General features: G+C 42.0%; 1 protein-coding gene across 1 annotated transcript in view; it reads left to right on the top strand.

Annotated features, from left to right (window-relative positions):
* The window catches only part of MDN1 (midasin AAA ATPase 1), a 162318-nt gene that overhangs the window by 10947 nt on the left and 126184 nt on the right, over positions 1-25187 (top strand). Inside the window, exons 4-16 of the mRNA XM_075923877.1 lie at positions 658-765; positions 864-1056; positions 2878-3090; positions 5131-5262; positions 6135-6238; positions 11281-11395; positions 14421-14614; positions 20352-20433; positions 21417-21512; positions 22676-22788; positions 23446-23594; positions 23674-23734; positions 24281-24492. Of these exons, the coding sequence (XP_075779992.1) occupies positions 658-765; positions 864-1056; positions 2878-3090; positions 5131-5262; positions 6135-6238; positions 11281-11395; positions 14421-14614; positions 20352-20433; positions 21417-21512; positions 22676-22788; positions 23446-23594; positions 23674-23734; positions 24281-24492 (1772 nt within the window). The remainder of the gene's footprint in view (positions 1-657; positions 766-863; positions 1057-2877; positions 3091-5130; positions 5263-6134; positions 6239-11280; positions 11396-14420; positions 14615-20351; positions 20434-21416; positions 21513-22675; positions 22789-23445; positions 23595-23673; positions 23735-24280; positions 24493-25187) is intronic.

The raw sequence follows: 25187 nt of genomic DNA, 5'->3' as shown, positions 1-25187 counted from the left end.
ATTCATTATTTACACGATAAATATTCAAATAAAATGTTGCCGGTCTGCCAAAAGTTTGTGAATGGGTTTGCTAGTCCACAGTGTAAAAAAGATTGGGAATCACTGTTGTAGAAAGCCACATCCTCCATTTAAGGTGAAGATATCCAGGATATGTTTACAATTAAAAAAGTGCACCTAATTATTGTTTCTGCTACAATATACCCTCCGTATTGAAAGGGTGGTTACATGGGGGCACTTGGTTTCAATATGCCATGTTCTGAGTCAGTTTGTTTTTTCTAGAGAAATATTTCAGATTACTATACTGTAAATAAAGACAAGTAAACACCATTCAGTGATGTGAGGCAATGGGATATGAAACAGGATGCAATAAATTATTATAGAATGGTACTATGTATTTGCCTTGGGTAGCAACCTTTGACAGGGGCAGTCAGTTATGTCAAAAAGTGAGTCTTTTCTACTAAGTCATGCATCATATTACTAATCTATAGTCTAACTGTGGTTGGGAAAGCCAGATCTTTCTATATGCCAACTTCTCCAGGGGGAAAAAGATGTACAAATTCTTTCTGGAATTCTGTGTTTTCAATTATGAATCAGAATCACAAATAAGTTTTGGAAGACTTTTTTTTAAACATATTTTGTTCAAAATATTCTTTGCAGGTACACTTCAAATTGCCTTGCTTTGGTTACGTGCATGAATGATGAGCACAAATTATCTTTTCTTAAGAAAATCTTCAATCCAGATGAATTAATACTTTTCAGACTAAAGTAAGATGAATTTTCATGTTGAATACATTACATGGTTAAGTATATTTGGTATAAATGACATCCAACTGCAATAATGAATGTGGATACTAATTTGACAGGCTGCTGGAAGAAGCACAGGTACAGAATGTGGAGAGAGCCCTTTTTTTGGCCAATCCAGACATAACTCTTTGGCACAGAGAGAAAGGACTGCAGTATACACAAGGAGAGATGGTATCAGGTGACCTCTCTGCGAATGTAATAGCAGTATGTGGGGTTGTGCTACCGAGGCTACAACTTGAGCCTAAAGAACAGGTAGGTACATCCTTGATTGTGGCCTACTTATTAAAAAGTGAATGCTAAGAACTGGCCTACCTTTGTTAACTTAAGTGAATTTCAATGTGTGTTGTACTAGTGGCAAATTTTATTTTAATGCTCTGTCATGCACTAAGTCACTGTGAAGTGAAATATTGGTACATGAGAAGAGCTGTGTGCTAGAATGAAACAGTGCAAGGGTTAACACAGCAATTTGTTTGGTTTCTGTATATCAGTTTAACTAGCTCCAAGAGAATGTTCAGCAGCTGCATTTCCAACTCTACATAGTATCTTCTTTCCAAACCCAGAGGGTTTCTCAAGAAACAAGCCAAGGAGGTGGTGGTGGGGCGTCTGAAACAATCATTTGTATTTTGATTAAAATGATTTTTATACCTTAAGAGAGTATACCGTTATAAGTCATTTTAATGGCGTTTTAAAAATAAAATGAAACTTACTGTATGGAGATTGTCAGTTTCTTGCTAACTGGTAGGGAAAGAAGAAAATATTTCAACACTTAAATTGATGGGAAAGGCACTGGCCTCACATTTTAGCATGCATATTTTTAAAAAACCTTTTATTTCTTTTTGTGAACTGTTGAAGCAAATTGGGTTAAGGTTGACAAACTGAGAAACATGTCCATGTTCTCATGAACTGTCTGCATCTAATCTCTTCTTTCCATTCTCACCCCTGTACTTCCTATAGCTTCAGCCAGTACACACAGATGAGATTGCTTCCCAAAACACCTTTCGTGCTTCCACTCAAACCTGAGCAGCTCCTGACTCTATTCATCCTTAGCATAAGTTGTTTAATCTAAAAGCACTGATCTGGAGAAGTACATGGAGAGCATCAGTTTTCGGCACTTCTCATGCAGTGTGGGAATCAAGGAGAAAGGATTTTCAACTTCTGAATTTCCTGGACTCCTGTTTAGGAATAAAATTACAAGCATAATAAAACAGTATTCACCATCTAACAAATTTTTGTGTTGAAACTTGTTTAAAATAGGAATTCAACATAAAATGCTCTTCATGTTTTCAGAGAAGGGTTTTCTGTTCTAACTCCTCTCTCCTTGCTTGCTTCTCCAGAAAATGGCAACCTGTGTGAAATAATGTGAAGTTTTCACAGCTGTAGAAGAGTTAAAATGTTAAGAATATATTGATGATTTATCTTAAATCCTAATTTGAAAATAAAGCTTTCTTTTGAGAGTCTAAATGCACTGAAATAGTCTAAGTAAAAGATGGTGTGTAATATTTTCAATATTTTGTAATGTCAAACATCAGTGGGTTTAAGTGACTCAACAATTTGTCTATGAAAATATGAATAGATTCAGCACTTCAATTTCATGAGTAAGCTTATCAGAAAGCAACTGCTGCTGGATTTTAGTAAGTCTTTGCCTTGTGAGGCGGAGCTGCTCTGATGACTTAATTTGCTGTACACATCAAATGATTTCTTTTAGTAGGTAAATCTGACATTCATTGGCGCAACATTAAAATAATCACTCTATTGCAACTGTAATCTGACTGGCTTTTGAAAGCAAATTAGCTCATGCATACACTTTATAAATTGTATATTTTTATTACAGATTTTTAGTGGGCTGAATCTGTATTTTAATACTAGTAATTAAATATGGTTTGTTCAGCCTGCATTTTCAATGACCTATTATGTGATTTGGCATAAGCTCATAGTTAAAACTTCATAGCCAATATAGTCTACTATTCAGAATCATTTTTATGAATGCAGCATGGAGCATTTTTGTAATACGGTAAACACCCTGTTTATGAATAAATACTTTAGTATTGTAACTTAAGTTCTCTACCCTAACAGGGAAGCACCAATAACCATTTTGTGCTGGTTGAATCTACTTGCATGAATCTTCAAAACCTTGCAATGGCTGTAGCTTTCCACAAGCCTGTATTATTAGAGGGACCAATAGGATGTGGCAAATCTTCTTTAATTGAGTATTTAGCAGTCATTACAGGAAGAATGAAGCCACCTCATATTCTGAAAGTTCAACTTGGAGATCAGACAGACAGTAAGGTAATGGAAAAATATTTCTGCTATTGGGGGAAGGGTAAACACATTTATGCTTGTTGATCAATACCCAGCTCTTGTACTGGACTTGCATTACTGTACTTACGTTTTGAAATGTGAAGTATTGATCTGTAGCAAGTTCAGATTCCTAATGGGAATTAAAGAATTTGAAAATGAAAAACTGCAAATTCCAGGCTAAGTTAAGTGTTTTAAATTCTTCACAAAAACGGTATCACATGAATTCCTTTTTTTTTTAAAGTTACTGAATGTATTAAGTCTTGTCTATATGAGAGAGCTGTTCTGATTAAAGAGGTGATCTTAAAATGATTTAGTAACTGGTGTAAAAGGTTGCATGGACGTTCCTATTTTAGTTTTAAACTAGGTTTTTTTTTCTGTTATCTTAAGACACCTGGGAGCAGGTTTAAGTTACAATGAAATAAGTTCCTTTTAAACCAATGATTGCCCACACAGGATTTGCACTGGTGTACGTACGTAGATTTTAAAACTGGTTTAAGCTACATTGAAGCTCTATCATAGACAAGGCCCTAGTGAAAATTGCACACTGTTAGATATTTCATGCATCTCTTAGTGAGTTTGAACTGATGCACATTCTCATTTTAAACTGTGTCCAATGGGCTTTAAGAGTTTAATTTAACTTGTTAAACACTTACAGTTTGGTGAACAGGATACCATTCACAAACAGTGCTGACTTTGGGGATTGTGCTGCCAAATGCAGCAGCCTGTCCCACTTATATGGAAGAGCGAGTCTTTTTCATCGACTCCTTGAAATATTTACACAAATAGCAATAAAACTGCCTTACAGATCTTAGTTGTAAGATCACCATTTCAGGAAATTGTGATGGAATTGGAAATAAGTTGCAAAGTATAAAGGCTAGAAAAAAATATTTAACTGAACTATCCAAGAAGTGCTTTGAAGAAAAGTATATCTTTATGGCACAGAATTTATAGTGTGTGTCTAGACAGAGCTTTTTATTTTAAAAGGCATAAATTTTTAAAATATATTATATTTGAGTGTAGTCCAATTGAATTGTTTCTCCTATACAGTTTGTACCCTCTTTGCTGTGGGTTTTTCATACAGGGATGGGTAGGTGGGAACATATTTAGAAGAAGGAAAATATGAATAGGATGTGAACAGTGTTCCTTGTAAGTTGTGTGCTTATGCGGTGGCTCATGAGAGATTCAAATGCCTCCCAACTGATTAACAGAGCGCCCACTGCTAGGTTTTGTTTCCATCCATGGTGCATATTCACACATGCCTTGGTGCACATGAAAAGTTTATTCTGCACATGGATGGAAAAAATCCACATATAGATGGAAAAGATTAGAGGGAACATTGGATGTAAAACTATAATCTGTTGCAGTATCCAGGGACAGGTGGAATACCTGAATCTGTTTTCTCCCTTTTTTAAAAAATGAGGTACATTTCAAGTTGGCAGTCACCCTTTTGAAGATAAAACTTGTGTTTAATAGTATCTTGAAGAGTAGCTGTATGTTTCATCCTGATGGAAAACGTACAACGACTTGGGTTGTGTTACACTATCCTGGGTGTCAGATCAAGCCATGGGAAATAATTGATTTAATAAAAATTGTGTATGTACTCCTGATATTTTTAGAATTAACCACTTTTCCTAAAAAGGCTGAGTCTAGCTATAGATCACTTTTGTTTCTAGCTCTTATAATCTGTTAAGAGAACAGATGGGAGTTTTTCCAGAAATTCTGTCATTCACATTTTTCTTTGAATGCTAAAATTAGTATAATACAGGAAAAAAAAACCCAGCTGAGGATGATGTTGACGTTTATAAAGCCCTGCAAATCTGTGAATATCCACTTTATATTGGTGCATATATGTAGGCCATTTTTGCAGATCATGAATGAGCTGTGGATACAAATTTTGTATCTGCGAGGCTCTAAGCAGACCATGTAAATGACTCTATGCTGATGTCAGATACACTTTGTAAGTTTTATGTCTGAGTTTATCAAGACATACAACAAACCAGTTTTTGTTTATTGCTAACTTTTTTGCAGACATTACTGGGAATGTATCGTTGTACAGATGTGCCTGGGGAGTTTGTATGGCAACGTGGAACCTTGACACAAGCTGTCACTAAAGGGTACTGGATACTGCTAGAGGATATTGACTATGCTCCTCTGGATGTGGTATGCAATTAACCTTCCCTTATAGGCAACATTGTAAAATAAGTGGATGATGGTTTGAGGCATACTGTTAATGGGTTTTGAAGGCTAGTGTCCATCAATGATAGTGTGTTAACACCTTGGATCTGATGTGTTGTGCGGGGATATGAGGGGTGTTTGGGAGAGGCAAAGAAAATGGTAGTTATGTAATCTGAACTCGAGCAGTTGGGATACTAGACTTATTTTTCTTACTGGTTTTGAGTTCTGCTGATGGTCAGACTTACTTTCATTATTTTGTCACTCACCCATCTTTGCCCCAGATGGGATAGCATAAAAGATTATACCATATTATGCTCTGGAATAAGTACTGTGTTATTCGTAATAGTCAGATGTAAAACTAGTGCAGATTAGAGAGCTTTTCTTTATACACATTGAACTTCTGTAAACCAGGACTCTCTGGTTCAGCCAGACCACGGATGTTCCAAGACCAGAGAATCCCAGTGGAGGGCTATGGCCTAGGAGTCTTGTGGACTTACATAATGCAGTGATCATGATGAAGAATGATGGAAAGGAAAATGATGGAAAGGGTTTTTCTATCCATTTATTAATATATGTGAATGCCAGCAGAAAGAATGTAGTAAGGTAGTCTCACTTATGGAGCTTGATTCTGAGTGATTTTTAACTGGGACTGTTCTGTCCTTGGCAGTATCACTTAGGTACTTTATCCACATGTACTTGCTTCTATGAGAGGAACTGCTATTCCTGGCTGACTTGCATATTAAGGTAGCCCAGTGTAAATGGAATGGTGAAACAAATGCAGACCAGGTGGCTGGACTTCTCTCAAAAGAATCACAAGTATTGCCTTGTTTCTGAGGTAGGAGTTCTTTCTTTTTCAGATCTCTGTGCTGATTCCTCTTCTGGAAAATGGAGAATTATTGATTCCTGGTCGTGGAGAGTGTTTAAAAGTGGCTCCTGGATTCCAGTTCTTTGCAACCAGAAGGTAGGCATGTAAGGTAAAATGAAGATGAACGTTAATTGGTCACTTTTAAGATGAAGGCAACAAGAACAAGGAAATCAGAACAACATAATGCTCAGATGGCTAGAATGCTACAGAAGTCATGGAGCCCTGTTCATTGTTTATAATTTGGGTTTTGTAGCTATACCTCCATGGGTCACAACTGAGAGTGCCAGATTCAGGACAAACTGATGAGAAATAGGGAAGGCATACCCGAAAACTGACAGTTATTCTCTCATAAGATATATCAAACTAGCAACAAAAGTAAATTTCTGTTTCCCCATGCTGCCTATCAAGAAGTCAGAAAACCAGTTTCCTTTGATATTCTATTCCTTGTATCACTACCAAAAGCTTCAGAATAAAAGTGAGTGGTTCCTTAAAATCAGTTTCATAAAATAAAAGGGCATACTTTACTTCCAAAGGGCCAGCCACATACCAGTGTTCCCGCTAATCTTTTTCATTGATGTGTGGAATACATTTTCCTGTGTGCATACAGGCATGTTTGAATGTGTGTTAACTTTACCTGCTTTCTCCACCAAAAATGTTTTGCTTATCAGAAACACCCAGGATCTTTTTCAGGGGGAAAAGGCAATATGCCATGTTTATTGTATATGCGGTATGGGTGCACACACACGTACCTGCAGCTGGTGTTGTAGTTACCAGTCTTATTGGTGCCAACCTAATGGCCAAGTAGACTGGGCATGAGGAATGAGCTGAGTTCTCTCTGCTGCAGTCTCATGCTCCAAAGTTGTCTTCACTGGACTAACCCAAAGCTTCATAGCCTCATACTCCACTTTTATGATTGTATGTCCCCGCTTTAGTCTATAGGTTTTGCAGTGTTTTGCTGAGTCATCTAATTATTTTACCTCAAGGCTGCTTCCACTGTCATGCTCTGTCAGTTCTTTGATGATTGTTTTGGGAGTGACTGCAGCTAGTTTATCTTGTTCATAGATTTAATTCACAGGTGTGTGCCTTTTTCTTTAGAGCAGGGGACCGGCAACCTACGGCACGAATGCCATAAGTGGCATGCAAGAGGAAAGCTGGGGGAGAGAGAGCCTCGAGCCTCCCCTCTGCATCTGGTGTGCAGCGAATACTAGGTCCCTCTGGCTCCACGCATTGTCATTTCCCTTCCCCCTTCTGGAACAGGTTTACGCTAGCACAGCACAGCAACAACAGCCTACCTATCCCTCCCACACACAGAATGTAGCCGGCTCCCTGGGTGCTTTGCCCGCGGGCAGCTGGGGCAGCTTCCAGTGGCATGAAGTTTCCAGAATCTGGAGCATTCTTTGAGTCCTGGAGAGCCTCCGCAACCCACTGTGGCTGCACCACCGTTGAGCACTGTGCAGCCCCGCCCCTTGCCTTTCTCCCTCCCTCCCTCCCTCCCTCCCTCCCTCCATGGGACTGCTTCTGTCACACAGGGCCCCTGTCCAGCCATGCTACCTCCTCCTCCATCTCCAGGCAGCTGCTTGCTGTTACAGCAGTTGTCACCGCTGCTGGGAGAGCAGGTCTGAGACAGAATCTGGTGGAGCCGCTCCTGGACCTCTGCATCTTGGAGCTGCTGCTTCAGCTCCAGGAGGGGCTGTGTGGAGCCCAGCTTGGCCTTGTGCTTCCACACTCTCCCCCTCACCCCTCCCCACTTCGCTGGGGGAGCACCAGCCCATGTAGCCACTCACTCTGCTGCAAACTGTGTCTGATGGGGAAGGTTGGTCTTTCTTCAGCCCTCCCTCGCACCCTCCAAGCAGGAATCCAGAGCTGGTACTGCAGCCTCGCAGCTGTGTGAGCTCCTTGCTGCATGTGGGGGTAGGGTGACTGAGCTTCCTCCCCCTCTCCACCATGCTGGGGGAACAGCAGTTCACTGTCTAGAAGTTTTCCCCGCTGAAAGGGGGTGTGAAGCCAGGTAAGCATCCCCCCGATCATGCCCAGACCCCCACATGGCAATTCCCCTTATTCACTCCCCTCCTTCCGCCAAGATCTTGCACTCACAGCTTTCTCTAACACCCTCCCTTGTTCCTGCACCCCTTCAGTTCTAGTGTTCTATGATTCATTGAACACTAGAACACTCCCATGAGAAGCAAGACTGAGGGGGAGAACAACTGAAGAGAGTTGGCAGTTTTTCGAAGGGACATTATTAAGGACCCAAAAACAAGCTATTCCGCTGCATAGGAAAGATAGAAAATATGGCAAAAGACCACCTTGGCTTAACCAGGAGATCTAAAAATGAAAAAGGAGTCATATAAAAAGTGGAAACTAGGACAAATTACAAAGGATGAATATAGGCAAATAATACAGGAATGCAGAGGCAAGATTAGAAAGGCACAAAATGAGCTCAGACTAGCAACAGGCATAAAGGGAAACAAGAAGACATTCTGTAAATATTGTTGTACCTCAGTACCTTCGGTGGTCTGAACTGTCAGTGTCAGCGTCGTCTGGTCAGGGTTATCCTGGCACACTCCTGACAGGACCTCTACTCCGTCGGTGATGATAAACTTTCAGCTGTGTGTGTAACAATCAGTACTCCCTTTATCTAAAGTGTTAGACCCCGTGCACTTGGGTCAACACGAGATCTCTGAGAAGCTGCAGAAATGACAGATGCAGGCAAGGTTTGAAATCAGTCGAGCAGGTTTATTGTCAAATGCGAAGCTCTACCAGTTGGTAACAGAGATCAATACAATGTTACACCACTGGGCACTATGGCCCGCGTTGACAAGGTACCAACACCGGGCAGGCCTATTGCCATATAACAGATATTAACAGCAGTCAGTCAAAGTTAAGCTACTGTGCATTCTGTAAGTTCAGGCAATGACACCTGACGTTCAGGCGCCTAGTGCGCAGCCCTCCTCCCCCCTCCCAGGTTGGCCAGAGAGCACCCTGTGCGGTGTCCTTTTATAGACAGGTACAAACAACTTACATCACTTCTTTATGTATCAGGTTACCACCCTCTGTTGCCTAGTTACGACCCCTCACCTTATGGAAGGGGGGCTTACTTACTATCCTTCATGCTATCAATCTCGACCCGGTCCTGAACCTAGGTCGGTATGTGCATTAGTTTTTAGGGAGTCTATGTACTAAGACATTTCTTATTAAGATGTTCCATTACTCTCCTTTGGCTTACAGTCTGTACCCAGTGCCTCCCTGTGTCCTTCCATGCTCGACCTAACTTACACAATTATCAATAGGGCTTCTTTCTTGGCTCCTGTGTTACTGAACCAAACTCTTACTCACTAGATTGCAGGCCTGTTGCTGTTTTCATGTTACAGGCCTTAGGCCTACTGACTCCATATTGCTGACACTCAACTTACTACAAATATATTAGAAGCAAGAGGAAGACCAAGGACAGGGTAGGCCCATTGCTCAATGAGAACAGAGAAACAGTAACAGGAAACTTGGATATGGCAGAGATGCTTAATGATTTCTTTGTTTCGGTCTTCACGGAGAAATCTGATGAAGGAATGCCTAACATAGTGAATGCTAGTGGGAAGGGGGGTAGGTTTAGAAGATAAAATAACAAGTTAAAAATCACTTAGAAAAGCTAGATGCCTGCAAGTCATCAGAGCCTATTGGGACAGTCTCTAAATAATCATGAATGTGTTGGGGTTTCTTTAATTTGAAAGAGTTAATTTAAAAAACAAGGATATAAGTTCAAGATGTGTAAGAGAGAGGCTGATAATTAGTGTGTTCCATGTGCAGGTCTGTTGCTATGAGGTGTACAGCATGGGCTTTGAGGGCGTGGGATGGAGTAGCTGTGTGTATGGTGTCTTACTATGCAGCCATAGGTTTTACTGATGTGACCAGCAGCTGCTGAGGGGAGCAAGTAGATGGTGAGTTGGGAGAAAACTTTGTCAGGGAATTGAGTCAGTGTGAGGGGATCCTTGGACAGTTCTTTAGCCATCCTTACAATGTTACGAAGAAAAGGGGAGAATCAGGGCAAAAAGGAGGGTTGTCTGGCAAGGAAGAAGGAGCAAAACCAAAGGAGTTAAGATGGGGAAACAGTGAAAACTGGAATAACAAGGGCAGAGAGAGTGACTAGAAAAATGAGACCAAGATCCAGAAGGGTGTGAAACTGGTGGTGACCATGCAGTGGCTTCTGTGTGAGAAACAAACCAGGAATCAGAGACAGGGACAATATCCCTTCCAGTGTTCCCTGCAAGTTGTGCACTTGGGGGGCCACCGAGTGGCAATTCAAATGCTGCACAGCTAATTAGCAGAGCGCCTACTGCCTGCAGCAACTGTCAGCATGTATTTCTACTGTTGGTGCACATCCACACGTGTCAGTGCACATAACAATTTATTCAGCACATGGATGGAAAAAATTAGAGGGAACATTTATCCATTCCTGAATACTTGAAATGGAGTCTCTACGACAGCCAGGATTCTTCTTGGGCTGCTTAAACTCCATGCAGAGGACCCATCACTGCTGCTAGTTCTGAAGGAGCTGTATGGATATTGAGGTCTGGAGCCATGAGGTAGAGCAGTGTGCTCCCTAGCACAGACTTTGCAGCTCACAATTTCTCCATGTCCAGCTCTGAAGTTGCCCTGAGCTACCTTGCAGGAGCAGTTTGCCTTGCAGGACCGAATTAGGAACGAGGCAGCAGCTGTCAGTGTGCAGTTGAGAACTCGAGAGGATCTGGAAAATGAGGAGGCATAACTCCCTTCCTCATGCCAAGCCCTCTCCTAGGTAGGACAACATATAAGGAACTTGGTAAGGGAAACCTCCAGGTTAGTTAGTCTCCTCTGGTCTTTCCTTTTGCATGTTTCTCTGTGAGATTAGGCAGTTTGGATCAAGAGGGGAAATATACACCAACGAGGAGTGAGTTTTATATAAAAGAGACAGGATGACATGCAGCTTCTGCTATGGATCCTGGGAGTCCCGTGCATACAGATTAGCCCAAAACAACCATGCTAACCTTACTAGTTCTTTTGAGATATTGGAATAGTCCTGTGGTAGAATATAAGGGAATTTTAAATTCTTCAGTTAAACAAGATGTAATTTTCTGTAAGACTCCATTGAGTGTGTTCGTTCAATTTAGAGTCTTCAGCTGTGGTGGTGGTTGGTACCGACAGCAAAACAGCCACGCTACTCTTCTGGACAAGTACTGGACCAAAATTCGAATGGATAACATGAATAAAGCTGAACTCAAAGAGGTATGCGGAATAATGTCATTATGAAGCAAAAGACATAGTTCTATAGTTAAGGTTTACAACTGAGATTCCATTATAAGCCTGATTTTTTTTTCTACCCCAAATCCACAAAATAGGTGGCTTCAGAATAGATGGGTTAGATCTGGGGGCAAAGGATAACTTATTCTACAAAACTTGGAAGTGAATCAGAGAGAGATTTGGGGCAACCTCGAAATAGAACAACTCTGAGTCCAAACTCTTTTGCCACTCAGTAATAAGAAAAAGAGAGAATCTGTTTTACTGATCTCTTAGTTGTGCTCTAGTTCTCAGGATCAAGGTTAGTTGATAAATAATTACAAATGTCATTCATATTTTCCTTAATAACTCTAAGGAATGTCTGAGTTGTTTGAGTTGAATATACTACATCCAATGGCTTCCGGAGAAGAAAGCTTTTATTTAAAAAGCAATCCTCCTATCCCTTTTATTTGTGGCTATAGAGCTCCAAGTGCAGTCTGAGGATAAGTTGATCTAAACTATACAATTTGAGTTACATTAGTAGCATAACTCAAACCAACATAGCTTAGATCTACTTACTGGGGGAGGATCAACAGAAAAATCTCTCCCATTTACTCCCCTTACTCATTTCATTCTGCTGGAGTACTGGAGACGACGGGAGAATGATCAGCAGTAAATTTAGTGGGTCTTTTCTAGACTCACAAAATTGACCATCAGTGCATAAGTTACAGCGTGGATCCACCCAATAGTGGAGATATAAGTCCTTAGTTTGAAGAAGGCTTTGTCAGCAGGGGTAGCCTTTTTGGGTTCTTTTTGCATGTCCCACCCCCAATTTATACCAATCAAAAAACTTGAGGAGGAGGTGTGGAAGGGATCCAGCAAGCCTCTTAGGATATGTCTGTGCTGCAGTTAAATAGTCATGGCTGAACCTGTATCAGTTGACTCAGGCTTGCAGGGCTGTAAAATTGCAATGTAGGCATTCGGGTTTGGACTGGAGCCCAGGTTCTGGGACCCTCCCTCAATGTGTTTCACAATATGACCTGGGATTATGCCGGGGTATGCAATAATTATTAATAGATGGTCACTCCAAGATTTTGGCAGGTGGTCAAGGGCTGCTCTTTTGTGGTGGGTGGGGGGGGTAGGGGATGGAGGTTGGGTGCAGAAAAGAGCTTGGGGTAAGGGAATAGAATGCAGAAGAAAGTGAGGGATCTGAGAGGGAGTTTGGGTGAAGGAGGGGGCTGTGATCTGGGGCAGAGACTTGGGGTGCATGGTCCAGGAGGGTATGTGTGTGTAGGAGAGGATTCTAGCCTGAGAGAGGGGTTCTAAGAGGGGGTGCATAGTCTGGGAGGGAGATGTGACTTGAGAGAAGATGGGAAAAGAGGTACAGAGGGTTTAGGTGATGGTCTGGGGCCGGTAGTCAGAGCGGGGAGAGAGGGAATAGTGGGGTGCCAGAGTCAGGCTCTGGCGGGGAGGTTCTTACGGAGGCAGCTCCCAGCCAGCAGCCCTGCAGAAAGTTGAGGTAGACTGTCTGCTGCAGGATGCTCACTGCTCCATGTTGCTCTGCTCCAGGCATGAGATGGGAGTGAGAGAGGCTTTCAAAGCAAAGGGTTTGTGGCTCCCAGCCCTGCCGCTACCACGTTGCCTTGGGTTGCTGCAGCTGTTTAACAGGCTTGTGGCTCTGACTCCTGCTGGTGTAATGCTGGGACCAGGAGCCATTTAAATAAGATCCTGCTTCCTTAGTTACTGCCTGGAAATATGGTGGCACAAGGCAGCAGGATATAAATACAAAGTTGCTAGATGTAGTGTGCTGTCTGGATCTGGCCTCTGGGCCGCATCTTGCCCAGCTCTGCTCTAAGTCAGTCCATTTTTTTAAAGAATATGGTTAATAAGCAGTATGCTGTTGTTAATATCTAAGCCCCATTAACATTAAAATCAATGGGACGAGGTTGGTTCCTCGCAAAATATCACCATTAACTGGCAGTTGATAATATCCAGGTTGCTATTAAGCAGAATCTACTGTACTTACAGTTCTATATACCATAAGAAAGCATCATCTTTATAGGCTACAAAAGTACAGTAAACGTCCGATAATCCGGCACCTTTAGGACCCAGGGGGTGCCGGATCATCAGATATGCCGGACTATTGGAAGGGGGGGGTTATGAGAGGTCTGGGGTGGGGTGGAGGGGATGCCACACCAGACCCCTCATAGCTGGTCAGTTTCAGCAGTGGCTGAATTGAGACGCCTGTGGCAGAGCAGCTGGGGTGCTGCCAGGTTGGTCCGGTAGCGCCGCCCCTCGGGACTGTGAGATAAACCCAGCAGCACCCCAGATGCTCTTGGGGATGCCTGGGGCAGAGCAGCTGGGGTGCTGCCGGGTTGGTCCCACAGCGTCGAGGGACGACGCTACGGAACCAACCCGGCAGCACCCCAGCTGCTCTGTCCCAGGTGTCCCCAATTCAGCCGCTGCTGAAACTGACCAGCGGCTGACCAGAATCAGCGGCTGAATCGGGAACGCCTGAGGCAGAGCAGCTGGGGTGCTGCCAGGTTGGTCCTGTAGCGCCGCGGTGCTGCGGGACCAACCCGGCAGCACACCAGCTGCTCTGCTCCAGGTGTCCCCAAGAGCAGCTGGGGTGTTGCCGAGTTGGTCCCATAGCCCCGAGGGGCGGCGCTACGGGACCAACCCAGCAGCACCCCAGCTGCTCTGCCCCCGGCTTTCCCGATTCAGCTGCTTGTCAGTTTCAGCAGCAGATGAATCGGGGAAGCCGGGCGCAGAGCAGCTCCAATGGTCCGGCTGCCAAGCACTTCCGGGTTCCTGATGGTGCCGGACCATCAGGAGTGCCGGAGCATTGGATGCTGGACCAATGGAGTTTTACTGTACTTAGCTAATTTTTAAGACTGGATTTCCCCTCCATCGCCTTACTAGTCTGAAACTTGCCCCGTTGAGGAGTGATGTCTCAGTATATCATAATAAAACTTGCATGACCAAGTTGCAGTTGTCTTCTGAATTTATACTGACAGCAATTTTTGTTTCTCAGGTTCTTCAGGGCAGATACCCCAACCTTGCTGTTGTGACTGATCGTCTATTAGACATTTATCTTCAGCTTACTGGAGACAAGCATCAGACAGCAGAAGTGAGTTTTCCTGGCTTTGAGCAGGGAGTGGAAGAAACATCAGAGGAGAGAAAAGAAAATAAAAAGCCAAGTCTGGAAGGAAGAGAAATCTCTCTGAGGTAGGTTTTTCCCTTGCACATTTATTCAGAGAATATTTAGCCAGCTGGTGAACGTTTATAGTAAAACTTCTCTAAGTTTGTGGGGTTTTCCTTAAGGAAAAACCAGTTAAAATTATGAAACTTCAGTCAAAAACATTAATGGTTTTTGCATTCTTTTGTTTGAGTAATTTTTAATATGTCTCAGCCCCCTGGAACTCGGAAGGGTTTGGGGTTCCACAGAGATCAGTTTTGGCACCGGTTCTGTTCAGTCTCTTCAACAGTGATTTAGATATTGGCATAGAGAGTACACTTATCAAGTTTGCAGATGATACCTATGTGGGAAAGATTGCAAGTGCTTTGGAGAATAGGGTCATAATTCAAACTGATCTGGACAAACTGTAGAAATGCTCTGAGGTAAATAGGATGAAGACAAATGCACAATACTCCACTTAGGAAGGAACAATCAGTTTCACGCTTACAGAATGGGAAGCGACTGTCTAGGAAGGAGTACAGCAGAAAGGGATCTAGGGGTTATAGTGGACCACAAGCTAAATATGAGTCAACAGTGCGACACTGCTGCAAAAAAAGCAAACATGATTCTGGGATGCATTAACAGGAGTATTGTGAGCAAGACACAAGAAGTCATTCTGCTCTACTCTGCACCGATTAGGCCTCAGTTGCAGTACCGTGCCCAGTTCTGAGAACCACATTTCAAGAAAGATGTGGAGAAATTGGAGAAGGTCCAGAGAGGAGCAACAAAAATGATTAAATTTCTAGAAAACACAAGCTATGAGGGAAAACTGAAAGAATTGGGCTTGTTTAGTTTAGAAAAGAGAAGACTGAGGGGACATGATAGCAATTTTCAAGTATCTAAAAGAGCGTTATAAGGAGGAGGGAGACAAATTGTTCCCCTTAATATCTGATAAGACAACAAAGCAGTGGGCTTAAATTGCAACAAGGGAGGTTTAGGTTGGACATTAGGAAAAAGTTCCTAGCTGTCAGGATGGTTAAACACTGGAATAAATTGCCTAGGGAGGTTGTGGAATCTCCATCACTGCAGATATTTAACACCAGGCTAGGTAGACATCTTTAGGGGTAATCTAGATGGTGCTTGGTCCTGCCGTGAGGACAAGGGCCTAGATTTGATGGCCTCTCGAGATCCCTTCCTGTTCTTGTATTCTATGATTCCAAATGATGTAGGACTTCACTTTCTTGCGTAGAATGAAATATAACTACTTTACAAGACTGACTGTATAATTTTGATTAAAGGTAAAATGTCCTGAATTACTTGAACAAATCTGGTCTGGAACATCAATGGGTCAGAAATAAAAATTTTATATAAAGACACAGGGATATTTCTCAGTTCCTTTTTTTAACAAAATATGTAAAGTCTAGTATACAAAAGTTGGTAATTATTACTAAAAATACCTGTTGATAAGGGACACAGATAAGATTAAGGAATAACTGATCATATTTTTTAGCTATCATAGTCTTTATTTGCACATTAGATTAGAACATCTTTGTGCTAAGGCAGGGGCATGTGAAATATGGCCCATAGGGCTGGATCTGGCCATTCAAACCTTCAGATCCAGTCTGCCATGATATTCTGGGCCACCAGTGTTCCATGGCACAGTGGGACCCTCAGGCAGTCTTCCTGTCTGAGCTCCAAGTGGATGGGTACTGGGGCCATCTATGTCTCTGCGCCGTGTGCCCCATGGGGGGAAGCTCCAGGCATTGCCTCTCTCCTCCCCCAACACAGTTTCATAGCTCCCATTGGCCAGAAACCAGATAATGGGAGCTGCCTGGGCCATACTTGCACATGCATGCAGCGTGCATAGTCCCCCTTCCCGCAGGGACACACTGCACAGAGCTGCACATGCTGGCCTCAACAACTGGACACTTCGAGTGCCATGTGGTGGTGCAGTGGGTAGTGTGGGTGCAGCAGGTAGGGACCCTGCCTGAGAATCCTGCTGGGCTGCTGGCCAGAAGCTTCTAGTGTAAGTGCATCCTGGCCAGCGTCTGCAACTGGCACTCCGCCCACTCCCTTCCTCCAACTCCTTGCTTCAGGTCACGACCCAAATCTTTTGAGCCTCCTCCTGCACCCCTGCCCACAACTGCCTCCCAGACCCTGCATCTGCTTCAATACCCATTTTCCAGGTCAGAATCTTCTTTTGCACCCATACCCCCTCCCGGTCCCTGCACCCCCTTCTGCACTCCAATCCCCTGCCTCAGGCCATAGTCCCCTACTTCACCTGAATTTTCTCTCCGAACCCCCACTCCTCCTGCACCCCAATCCCCTACCCTGAGCTTCCTTCTGCACCCAACCTCCATCCCAGGTCCTGCGTCTCCCCCATTAACCTAGAAGAGTGTGGTCCTTGACCACTTATCAAATTCTTGGATTGGTCCCGCATCAAAAATGATTGCCCACACCTGTGTTAAGCAATTGTTTATGGCTTTCTAATCTGTAGTTAGCTTAAAGTAGCCAATCCTGTAGCATGGCTTTTTGTGCCATCAGAATGGCCATAGTGAGTCAGACAATAATCCATCTAGCCCAGCATCCTGTCTTCTGACAGTGGATGATCCCAGGTGCTTCAGAAGGAGTGAACAGAGCAGGCAATCATAAGGTAATCCATCACCAGCTATCCACTCTCAGCTTCTGTACACAGGAGCTTGGGACACTCATAGAGTATAGGGTTGCATCCCTGATCATCCCGGCTAATTGCCATTGATGGACCTATCCTACATGAACTTAATCTAGTTCTTTTTTTTAACCCTGTTATAGTTTTGGCCTTTACAACATCCCCTGGAAACAAATTGCCTGTGCGTTGTGTGAAGATGCACTTCCTTTGTTTTCAGCCCGCTTCCATATTAATTTTATTTGGTGATCTTGTGGTTCTTGTGTTGTGATGAAGTAAATAACATTTCCTTATTCATTTTCTCCACAGCAGTCATGATTTTATAGACCACTATCATATCCCCTCATAGTCGCTTTTTTTCCAAGTTGAAAAGTCTCAGTACAGTCCCAGTCAAGGCCTGTACTTTTCTGTGATACTAATGGACAGGGTGTGGGATCTGGGACAAAAGTTGAGTGCAGAAGGGAGCTCAAGGTAGGGTATTGAAGTGGAAAAGGGAATGATTGGTCCGGGAGGGGGTTTGGGCGCAGGAGTGGATTTTGACCTGGGGCAGGGGTACACGAGGGTGCAGGGTCTAGGGTGGAGTTGTGGGCAAGGGTGCAGGAGGGGAGTACGTAGGGTTTGGGTTATGACCTGGGACAGGGATTTGGAAAGGGTAAGGTGTGAGATTCAAACTCTGGCAAGAAGACACTTACCCTAGGTGGCTTCTGGCCAGCAGCCCAGCAGGACTCTCGGGCAGGCTCCCTGCCTGCTGCACCCCCACGTGCTGCTCAATATGACCAACTGCAAGGGCCAGTGTGCGCGTTTCTGTGTGGTGAACGCCATAGGGTCATGGGGGGCTTCATGAGGGCCGTGTCCAGACTCGGGTTTTTTAGGGAAAAGTAGCCTTTTCCCGAAAAAACTTCCCCTGCGTCCAGACTCAAGCCGCGTTCTTTCGAAATTATTTCGAAAGAACGCGGCTTTTCTTTCGATGGCGGTAAACCTCGTTTCACGAGGAAGAACGCCTTCTTTCGAAAGTTCCTCTTTCGAAAGAAGGCGTTCTTCAATGTAAAGAGGCCGTCTTCGAAAGAGAGCATCCAGACTCGCTGGGTGCTCTCTTTCGAAAAAGCGGATTTCTCTTTCGAAAGATCCGCCTGCAGTCTAGATGCGATCTTTTGAAAGAGGCTCTTCCAAAAGAAGCCTGCAGTCTAGACATAGCCGAGGTGTCTGCATCTGCAGGCACAGCCCAGGCAGCTCCCATTGTCTTGTTCCTGGCCAATGGGAGCTGCAAGGATTGTGCTGAAAACACATGGAGACTCTCCTCCTTCAAGGGGGGCATGCATCACAGAGATGTACATGCTGGCCATCTGGTCAGTTTGAGTGGCATGTGAGACCACAGCAAGCAGAGGGCCTGCTCGAGGACCCCACTGGGCTGCAGGACACTATTGTCCCAGTGTCTTTTGGCGGGTTGGATGTGGCCTAAGGGCTGTATTTTGCTCATTGCTGTTCCAAACCCTAATAATTTTTGTTTCCTTTCTCTATGCATTTTCCATGTCTAATCTTTTTTGAGATGGGGTGACCACATCTGCACAGTGTTCAAGATTTCTTCTATGCATTTATATAGAGACATTATGATATTTTCTGTGTTATCTACCCCTTTCCTAATGGTTTTAAACCTTCTGTTAGCTTTTTTGACTGCCACTGTGTATTGAGCAACTGTTTTTGGAGAACTATACACATTGTCTCCAAGGCTACGTCTACATTGGCATCCCTTTCCAGAAAAGGGATGCTAATGAGACACTTCAGAATTGCAAATCCGCGGGGGATTTAAATATCCCCCGCGGCATTTGCATTTACATGGCTGCCGCTTTTTTCCGGCTTGGGGATAAAAAGTAGGAACAAGGGATCCTCCGGAAAAGGGCTTATTTTCCGGAGAATCGCGTCTAGACTGGTGCTTTTCTCCGGCAAAAACCCCGAGCCGGAAAAAAGCGGAAGCCATGTAAATGCAAATGCCGCGGGGGATATTTAAATCCCCCGCGGATTTGCAATTCCGAAGTGTCTCATTAGCATCCCTTTTCCGGAAAGGGATGCCAATGTAGACACAGCCCAGCATTTTCTTTCTTGAGTGGGAGCAGCTAATGTAGACCCCATGATTTTGTATGAATAGGCGACATTTCCAGTATACATTACTTTGGATTTTATCTGCCATTTTATTGCCCAGTCGCCCAATTTTGTTAAATCCTTTTGTAACACTTCACAGTCTGCTTTAGACTTAACTATTTTGAGGTGTTTTGTATCATCTGCAAATTTTTCCACCTCATTGTTTACCCCTTTTTCCAGATCATTGGAAGTATCTGAATATGTTGAACAGCATTGGTTCCAATACAGATTCCTAGGGACACTACTGTTTATTTCTCTTCGTTGTGAAAACTGACCATTTATGTCTAGCCTTTGTTTCCTATCTTTTAACTGGTTACTGATACATGAGAGCAATCTTCCCTCTTATTCCATGACTACTTAGTTTGACCCTTTGATGAGGGACTTTGTCAAAGGCTTTTTGAAAATCTTAAAATATTAAATCAGCACAATCCTCTTTGTTTGTATACTTTGCAGAAATGGACATTGTGGCTCTTTAAGTGTAGTAGAACCTCAGAGTTAACACCAAAATTATGAACTGAACAGTTAACCTCATGTGTGATTGGGAACTGAAAATGTGCAATTAGGCAGCAGCAGAGACCAAAAAAAGCACCAATACACTATAGTACTGTGTTAAAAGCAAACTACTAAAAAGAGGAAAAACAGCTTTTTTCTTCTGCACAATAAAGTTTGAAAGCTGTATTAAGTAAATGTTCAGTAGTAAACTTTTGAAAGAACTTAACATTTTGTTCAGACTTACAAACATTTCAGAGTTACAAACAACTTTTGTTCCCAAGGTGTTTGTAACTTTGAGGTTCTGCAGTTGTCATTTGCTCTTCAAAATGTACATCTTGCCTGTCGTACCTTCATGTGTACATTTAAAAAGTTAAAAAAAAATTGAATGAAAAGAAAATCTAGAGGTTAGGGTAATTGGGCTGAATTGAGGAAAGAAAATCTTTGTATTACTGTTAAGTTGTACACAACACATTGCTTCTTCTTTCTTCTCTTAGAGATTTATTGAATTGGTGCAGCAGGATTGCCTACAACTTTGAGAGCTCTTCCTCAACTACTGCAGTGAATATTTTTCAAGAGGTACAGTAAAACCTGTCCATTTTACATTTGTTTGGTGTTGGCCCTTAAGGCATAAAACAGGACTCAATTAAAAAAACAGTGCTGCAGTGGACTGTTTCTAGTTGGAGTGATTGATGCAATAACAGTGACATAGGGAGGCCTCTGCTTTTGGTCTTAGATATCTTGGACCTGGCAAAGGTATTTGTATAGTAACATTATCTTTCTGACCAACTTAATTGATTATAAAATACATGATTGTGAAATGTGACGTAGGTTTCATTGTTGAAAGTTGGAGAAATAATCAGATAATCTTATTTTGACATCCTTAGTTTATACCTGGAATTACCGTACTGGAAAACTCAGGACTTGATGACACATTATGTGTTTTGGCATTGTAAAAATGCATTTCATTTAAAAATGGCCTGTTGTAATTTTATTTTGTAGGTCTATTAAATTTATCACCTGCTTCTCTGGATATGAGTGTATCCACATCACCATGTGGAGGTGATGCTATGTGTTTTGCACCTTTGACCCTCATCTGTGCTCTGCCACTGACTTTAACATTCCAAATTGCTCAGCAATTTCAAATATCTCATTTTTGGGCAAATAATTTCCTTTCTATAAATGTGGAACTTTCCCTCCTACATATTAACCAAACATGTAGTGCAGAACTGGTGTAGTCCAACCCTGCATCAGAGGTAGCTTTAGTGTGTATTATCTTGTGACTCTGTGAGATACTCATCACCCAGGAAAATTCTTTAAAGCTGTGACACTCAGGTATAGAAATGCTTTTTTTAAAAGTAATTAGGTAATTTTTTTTATGACTCCTTTTGAATTTTGTGCAGTTGGACTTGTGGGGTCACATCCAAAGTCAACAGAAATCAGTGAAAAGAATATCACTGACTTCATTGGGCTCTGGATCAGGCTCAGGGTACCTGAAACGTAGTGATTTCAGTCAAGTTATGCCATATTAATTGAAAATGTTGTGGTTTTTTCCCTGACAGGCATTAGACTGTTTCACAGCTATGCTGTCCAAGCAAGCGAGCAGGCAGAAGATGGCAGAAATTATTGGAAGCAAATTAAACATTTCCAAGAAAAAGGTATATTGAGAAATAATTAGTGTGGCCCTTATTTAAAATATTCTAAATGGCTCAATAAGGAAAAAGTGAAAGATGACTTTTTGTCTGGATGAAACCATTTAATTTCAAAGTTTTAGGCATAAGTAAAACTGATTAGTCATCTGCTGCTGCTTTAGCTTTTTATGATAGATGTGGTTTGAAAAATCACGAGTACAGGTAGTAAAGTAATACTAGTCTTAGGAACCCTTCTTTAAAGGACTGATAGTGTATTTGAATTTTTTGGAAATGATTAATTTAAGAATAGCCAGATACTTAGACAAATATTTTAAAAAATTGTTTTTTCCCCTGCTATTCAGCTGATGATTAGAATGGCCTTTCAACAGGCTCAAGAGCAGCAGCACATGATATACTGAGCACCCCTCTCCGCTTCCTATCTGTGCTCATGATGACTTTCTAACTCTCCTGTTATAGTTTCATCTTTGCTGCTAATGTTTCTGGTAAACAGCTTCTTTTAAAGGGTCTGGGAAAAAAGTATAAATTTAAACTCATTCCAGTTCAATGTGCAGGTGTTGTCGTCATGCTAGTCCATGAGAAGCAAAGGACAACTGACAATCAGAAAAACAGTGAAATTGACTAGAATCGTGAGATATACAAAGCAAATGGAAAGTGTTTCCTCTAGTCTTTCGATTGTAGTTAACTAGGGTAACTCAAATATATCTACAACTCCCCCCCACACACACACTATTTAAGTATAGAAACAGAAGAATTGATAATTGCCAAGAATATCCTTTTGAGACAGACATCCTACTGAGTGCCTCTAGACACAAAATATGTTATGTCTTACTCAACAAGCTGTTTGCTTTCCTGCTTCAGTAGAGCATGGGTTAAACTAGCTAAATTCTGATACAGGTTTAATTAGCAAGAAGACTGACAAAATAGAATCATAAGGACATAGGTTCTATAAGAAGCAGAGAGACCTCAGTAGTTGCCCAATGAAAGAAGGGTCATTACAGTGAAGGGATGGAACTTGAAAGATTCTAAAATTTAAGTGATTACATTCAAAATATAAAATGTTTTCATAAGCAAATGAGCTTGTTCTGCAATTATACTAGTTGAAAATTGTTAGCATAAAGTATCAGGCAGAATTATGATATACACATGGAGTAATGATGCTTTCTTTACAGGCAGAGTTCTATTGTCAGCTTCATAAACCAGAAATTCTAATAAAAGAACATGAAGTCATTGTGGGAAGAGTGCAGCTCTTGCGGAAGCAACCTCAGGCACTTCTTATACAAAGGTAAAAATGATTATAGCTCCCTTTTCCTGTACCTTTTCCCCTGAGAGCTATTATACATTTTACATTGGAGTTGAATTAATGGAAAGCTAATGTGTAAAAGCCTTATGGTAAGGTTGTATGGCAGCATCATTTTAAGCATAAGAGTAAGGCTGTTTGTTTTGATACCAGGATCTTATATCAGGACTGTTGTGTCATCATGGAATTTCAAACAAAACAAAGAGATTCTCTGCAACTTTTAAGTTAGAATATCCTGAAATCAGGCTATGACTAGAAATGTTACACCTTTGAGACGGTGTTGGGTGATGACAACAGCAGCTCTGACTTGGAGCATTTGCAGGATGCAGCATCGAAAGCTGTTTTGGTGGTAGGGAAGAGAAAAATATAAAAGCAAAAGTTTACTGTGAGAATCCCAATTTTTTAAATTAAAATCAATAAAATGAATAACAACAAATCTCCAAAATTTCTCTGTTGTAGACAGAGAAAACTAACATGTACTAACTAATCTGGTATTTAAACATATATCTTGGAACTGTTTCTGTTAGACATATTTTCTTGTTTAAAAATCAAAAGGTTTGTTGCAACCCTAAGGGGAAAAAATTGGAATGAGAATTTCTTGAGGTACCTTCTCCTTAACAGCTGCTTTCTCTGGCTTGGTAGGGAGAAGCAAACTTTCTCTGCCACACGCCCATCTTCAGTACTGGTTGAACAGCTTGCTATGTGTATTGACAAAGGAGAGCCTGTACTGTTAGTGGGTGAAACGGGAACTGGCAAAACCTCGACTGTCCAGTACCTTGCTCATATTACAGGTAAAATACAGTATGAATATTACACTTTGTGAGTCAATAGAAATACATGAATGATCACTTTGTTTTATTTTGTTTCAAGGACACCATTTGAGGGTTATCAATATGAACCAACAAAGTGACACTGCAGATCTGCTTGGGGGGTAAGTCATTGAATTAGTGAATATATAACAGACTGAGAAGGTGTTCAAGCAAACTTTTATTCAAACATATTTGATTACAAACACAACTGAACTGACCTGTAATTTATAAAAACGTGAAATCAGATAGGTGTTTCAGTGAACAAGAATTCTGCTATCACCACTCGCATTCAGGAGCTTGTGCTCTTAAATGGTTTAACTAAGTTCTGTGTACAGGTGTGCAATCCATGGCTGCTAAAATAAAAAGCCAAAGTTACTCACTACATACATTTAGAGAAATATCTACTAGGTATTTTAGCTGTTAGTTGGAAGGCTGGATTGCCTGTTAGAGCAGTAGGGTTTGTATAAAATTTCATTCCAAGGAGCAAGTATGCATATGTCATTTCAATCTAATAAACAAATAAAACTTAATTTATAATTGATCTGGCTTTCTGCATGACTTCATAACATCTTCAATTTAGGGGAACATATTTTGTCGAATTTCACAGCAATAGATGAGAGTATTTAGCCATGTGACAAATAAATAATTTCTCTCTTGGTCCTGCACAGCTATAAACCAGTGGATAACAAATTGATTTGGCTGCCCTTACGAGAATCTTTTGAGGAACTCTTCTCTCAGACGTTTTCCAGGAAGCAAAATCAAACTTTCTTGGGTCATATCCAGACGTGTTACAGACAGAAACGTTGGCATGATTTACTTAAATTAATGCAGCATGTTCACAAATCAGCCATTAATAAGGAAGCAAAAGAAAACTCATCAGGTAAGAAGTCAACCAAAGCAAGCACTCATCATCAACAGTTCTCTTTGCATCCCTCCACTGGGTTCCGCTTCTCTAGCACATCAAACATAAACTACTTGTCTTCACTTTCGAGGCCCAACACACTGCACTGTATCTCTTCCTGCACTTTATCTCACAGAGATGGACATTCTACTCTCCTCCATTACACACTTTTTCAATTTCTAACAAGCACTACATGCTTCTTCCCATGCTGCCCCTCATACTTGGAGGGAGCGCCTTATATACGTTTGCAAGATTACTTCATTGTCCTCCAACAAATCCTTCCTTAAAACTTTCCCCTGCTGTGATGCCTACAGAAAACTGATACATCTGTCAGTTTCTGTCCTTCGGTTGCCTTTTGTCTTACATTTCAATTGTAAGCTTTTAAAAACATTTTTAAGTTAATGGAGATTACCTATCTCCTAGAACTGGAAGGGACCTTGAAAGGTCATTGAGTCTAGTCCTCTGCTTTCACAGCAGGACCAAGTACCATCCCTGACAAATTTTTGCCCCATCTCCCTAAATGGCTTCCACAAGGATTGAACTCACAACCCTGGGTTTAGCAGGCCAGTGCTCAAACCACTGAGCTATCCGTTCTCCCCCCCCCCGAACCATTTTTGTTCTATTTTTTGTACTGCACCTAGCATTAGAGGACCATAGTTCATTATGGGGGCTCG

Source organism: Pelodiscus sinensis, chromosome 3 (genome assembly GCF_049634645.1).
Source record: "Pelodiscus sinensis isolate JC-2024 chromosome 3, ASM4963464v1, whole genome shotgun sequence".
In the NCBI taxonomy this organism is placed as follows: domain Eukaryota; kingdom Metazoa; phylum Chordata; order Testudines; family Trionychidae; genus Pelodiscus; species Pelodiscus sinensis.
This window is presented reverse-complemented; position numbering and strand designations above follow the sequence as displayed.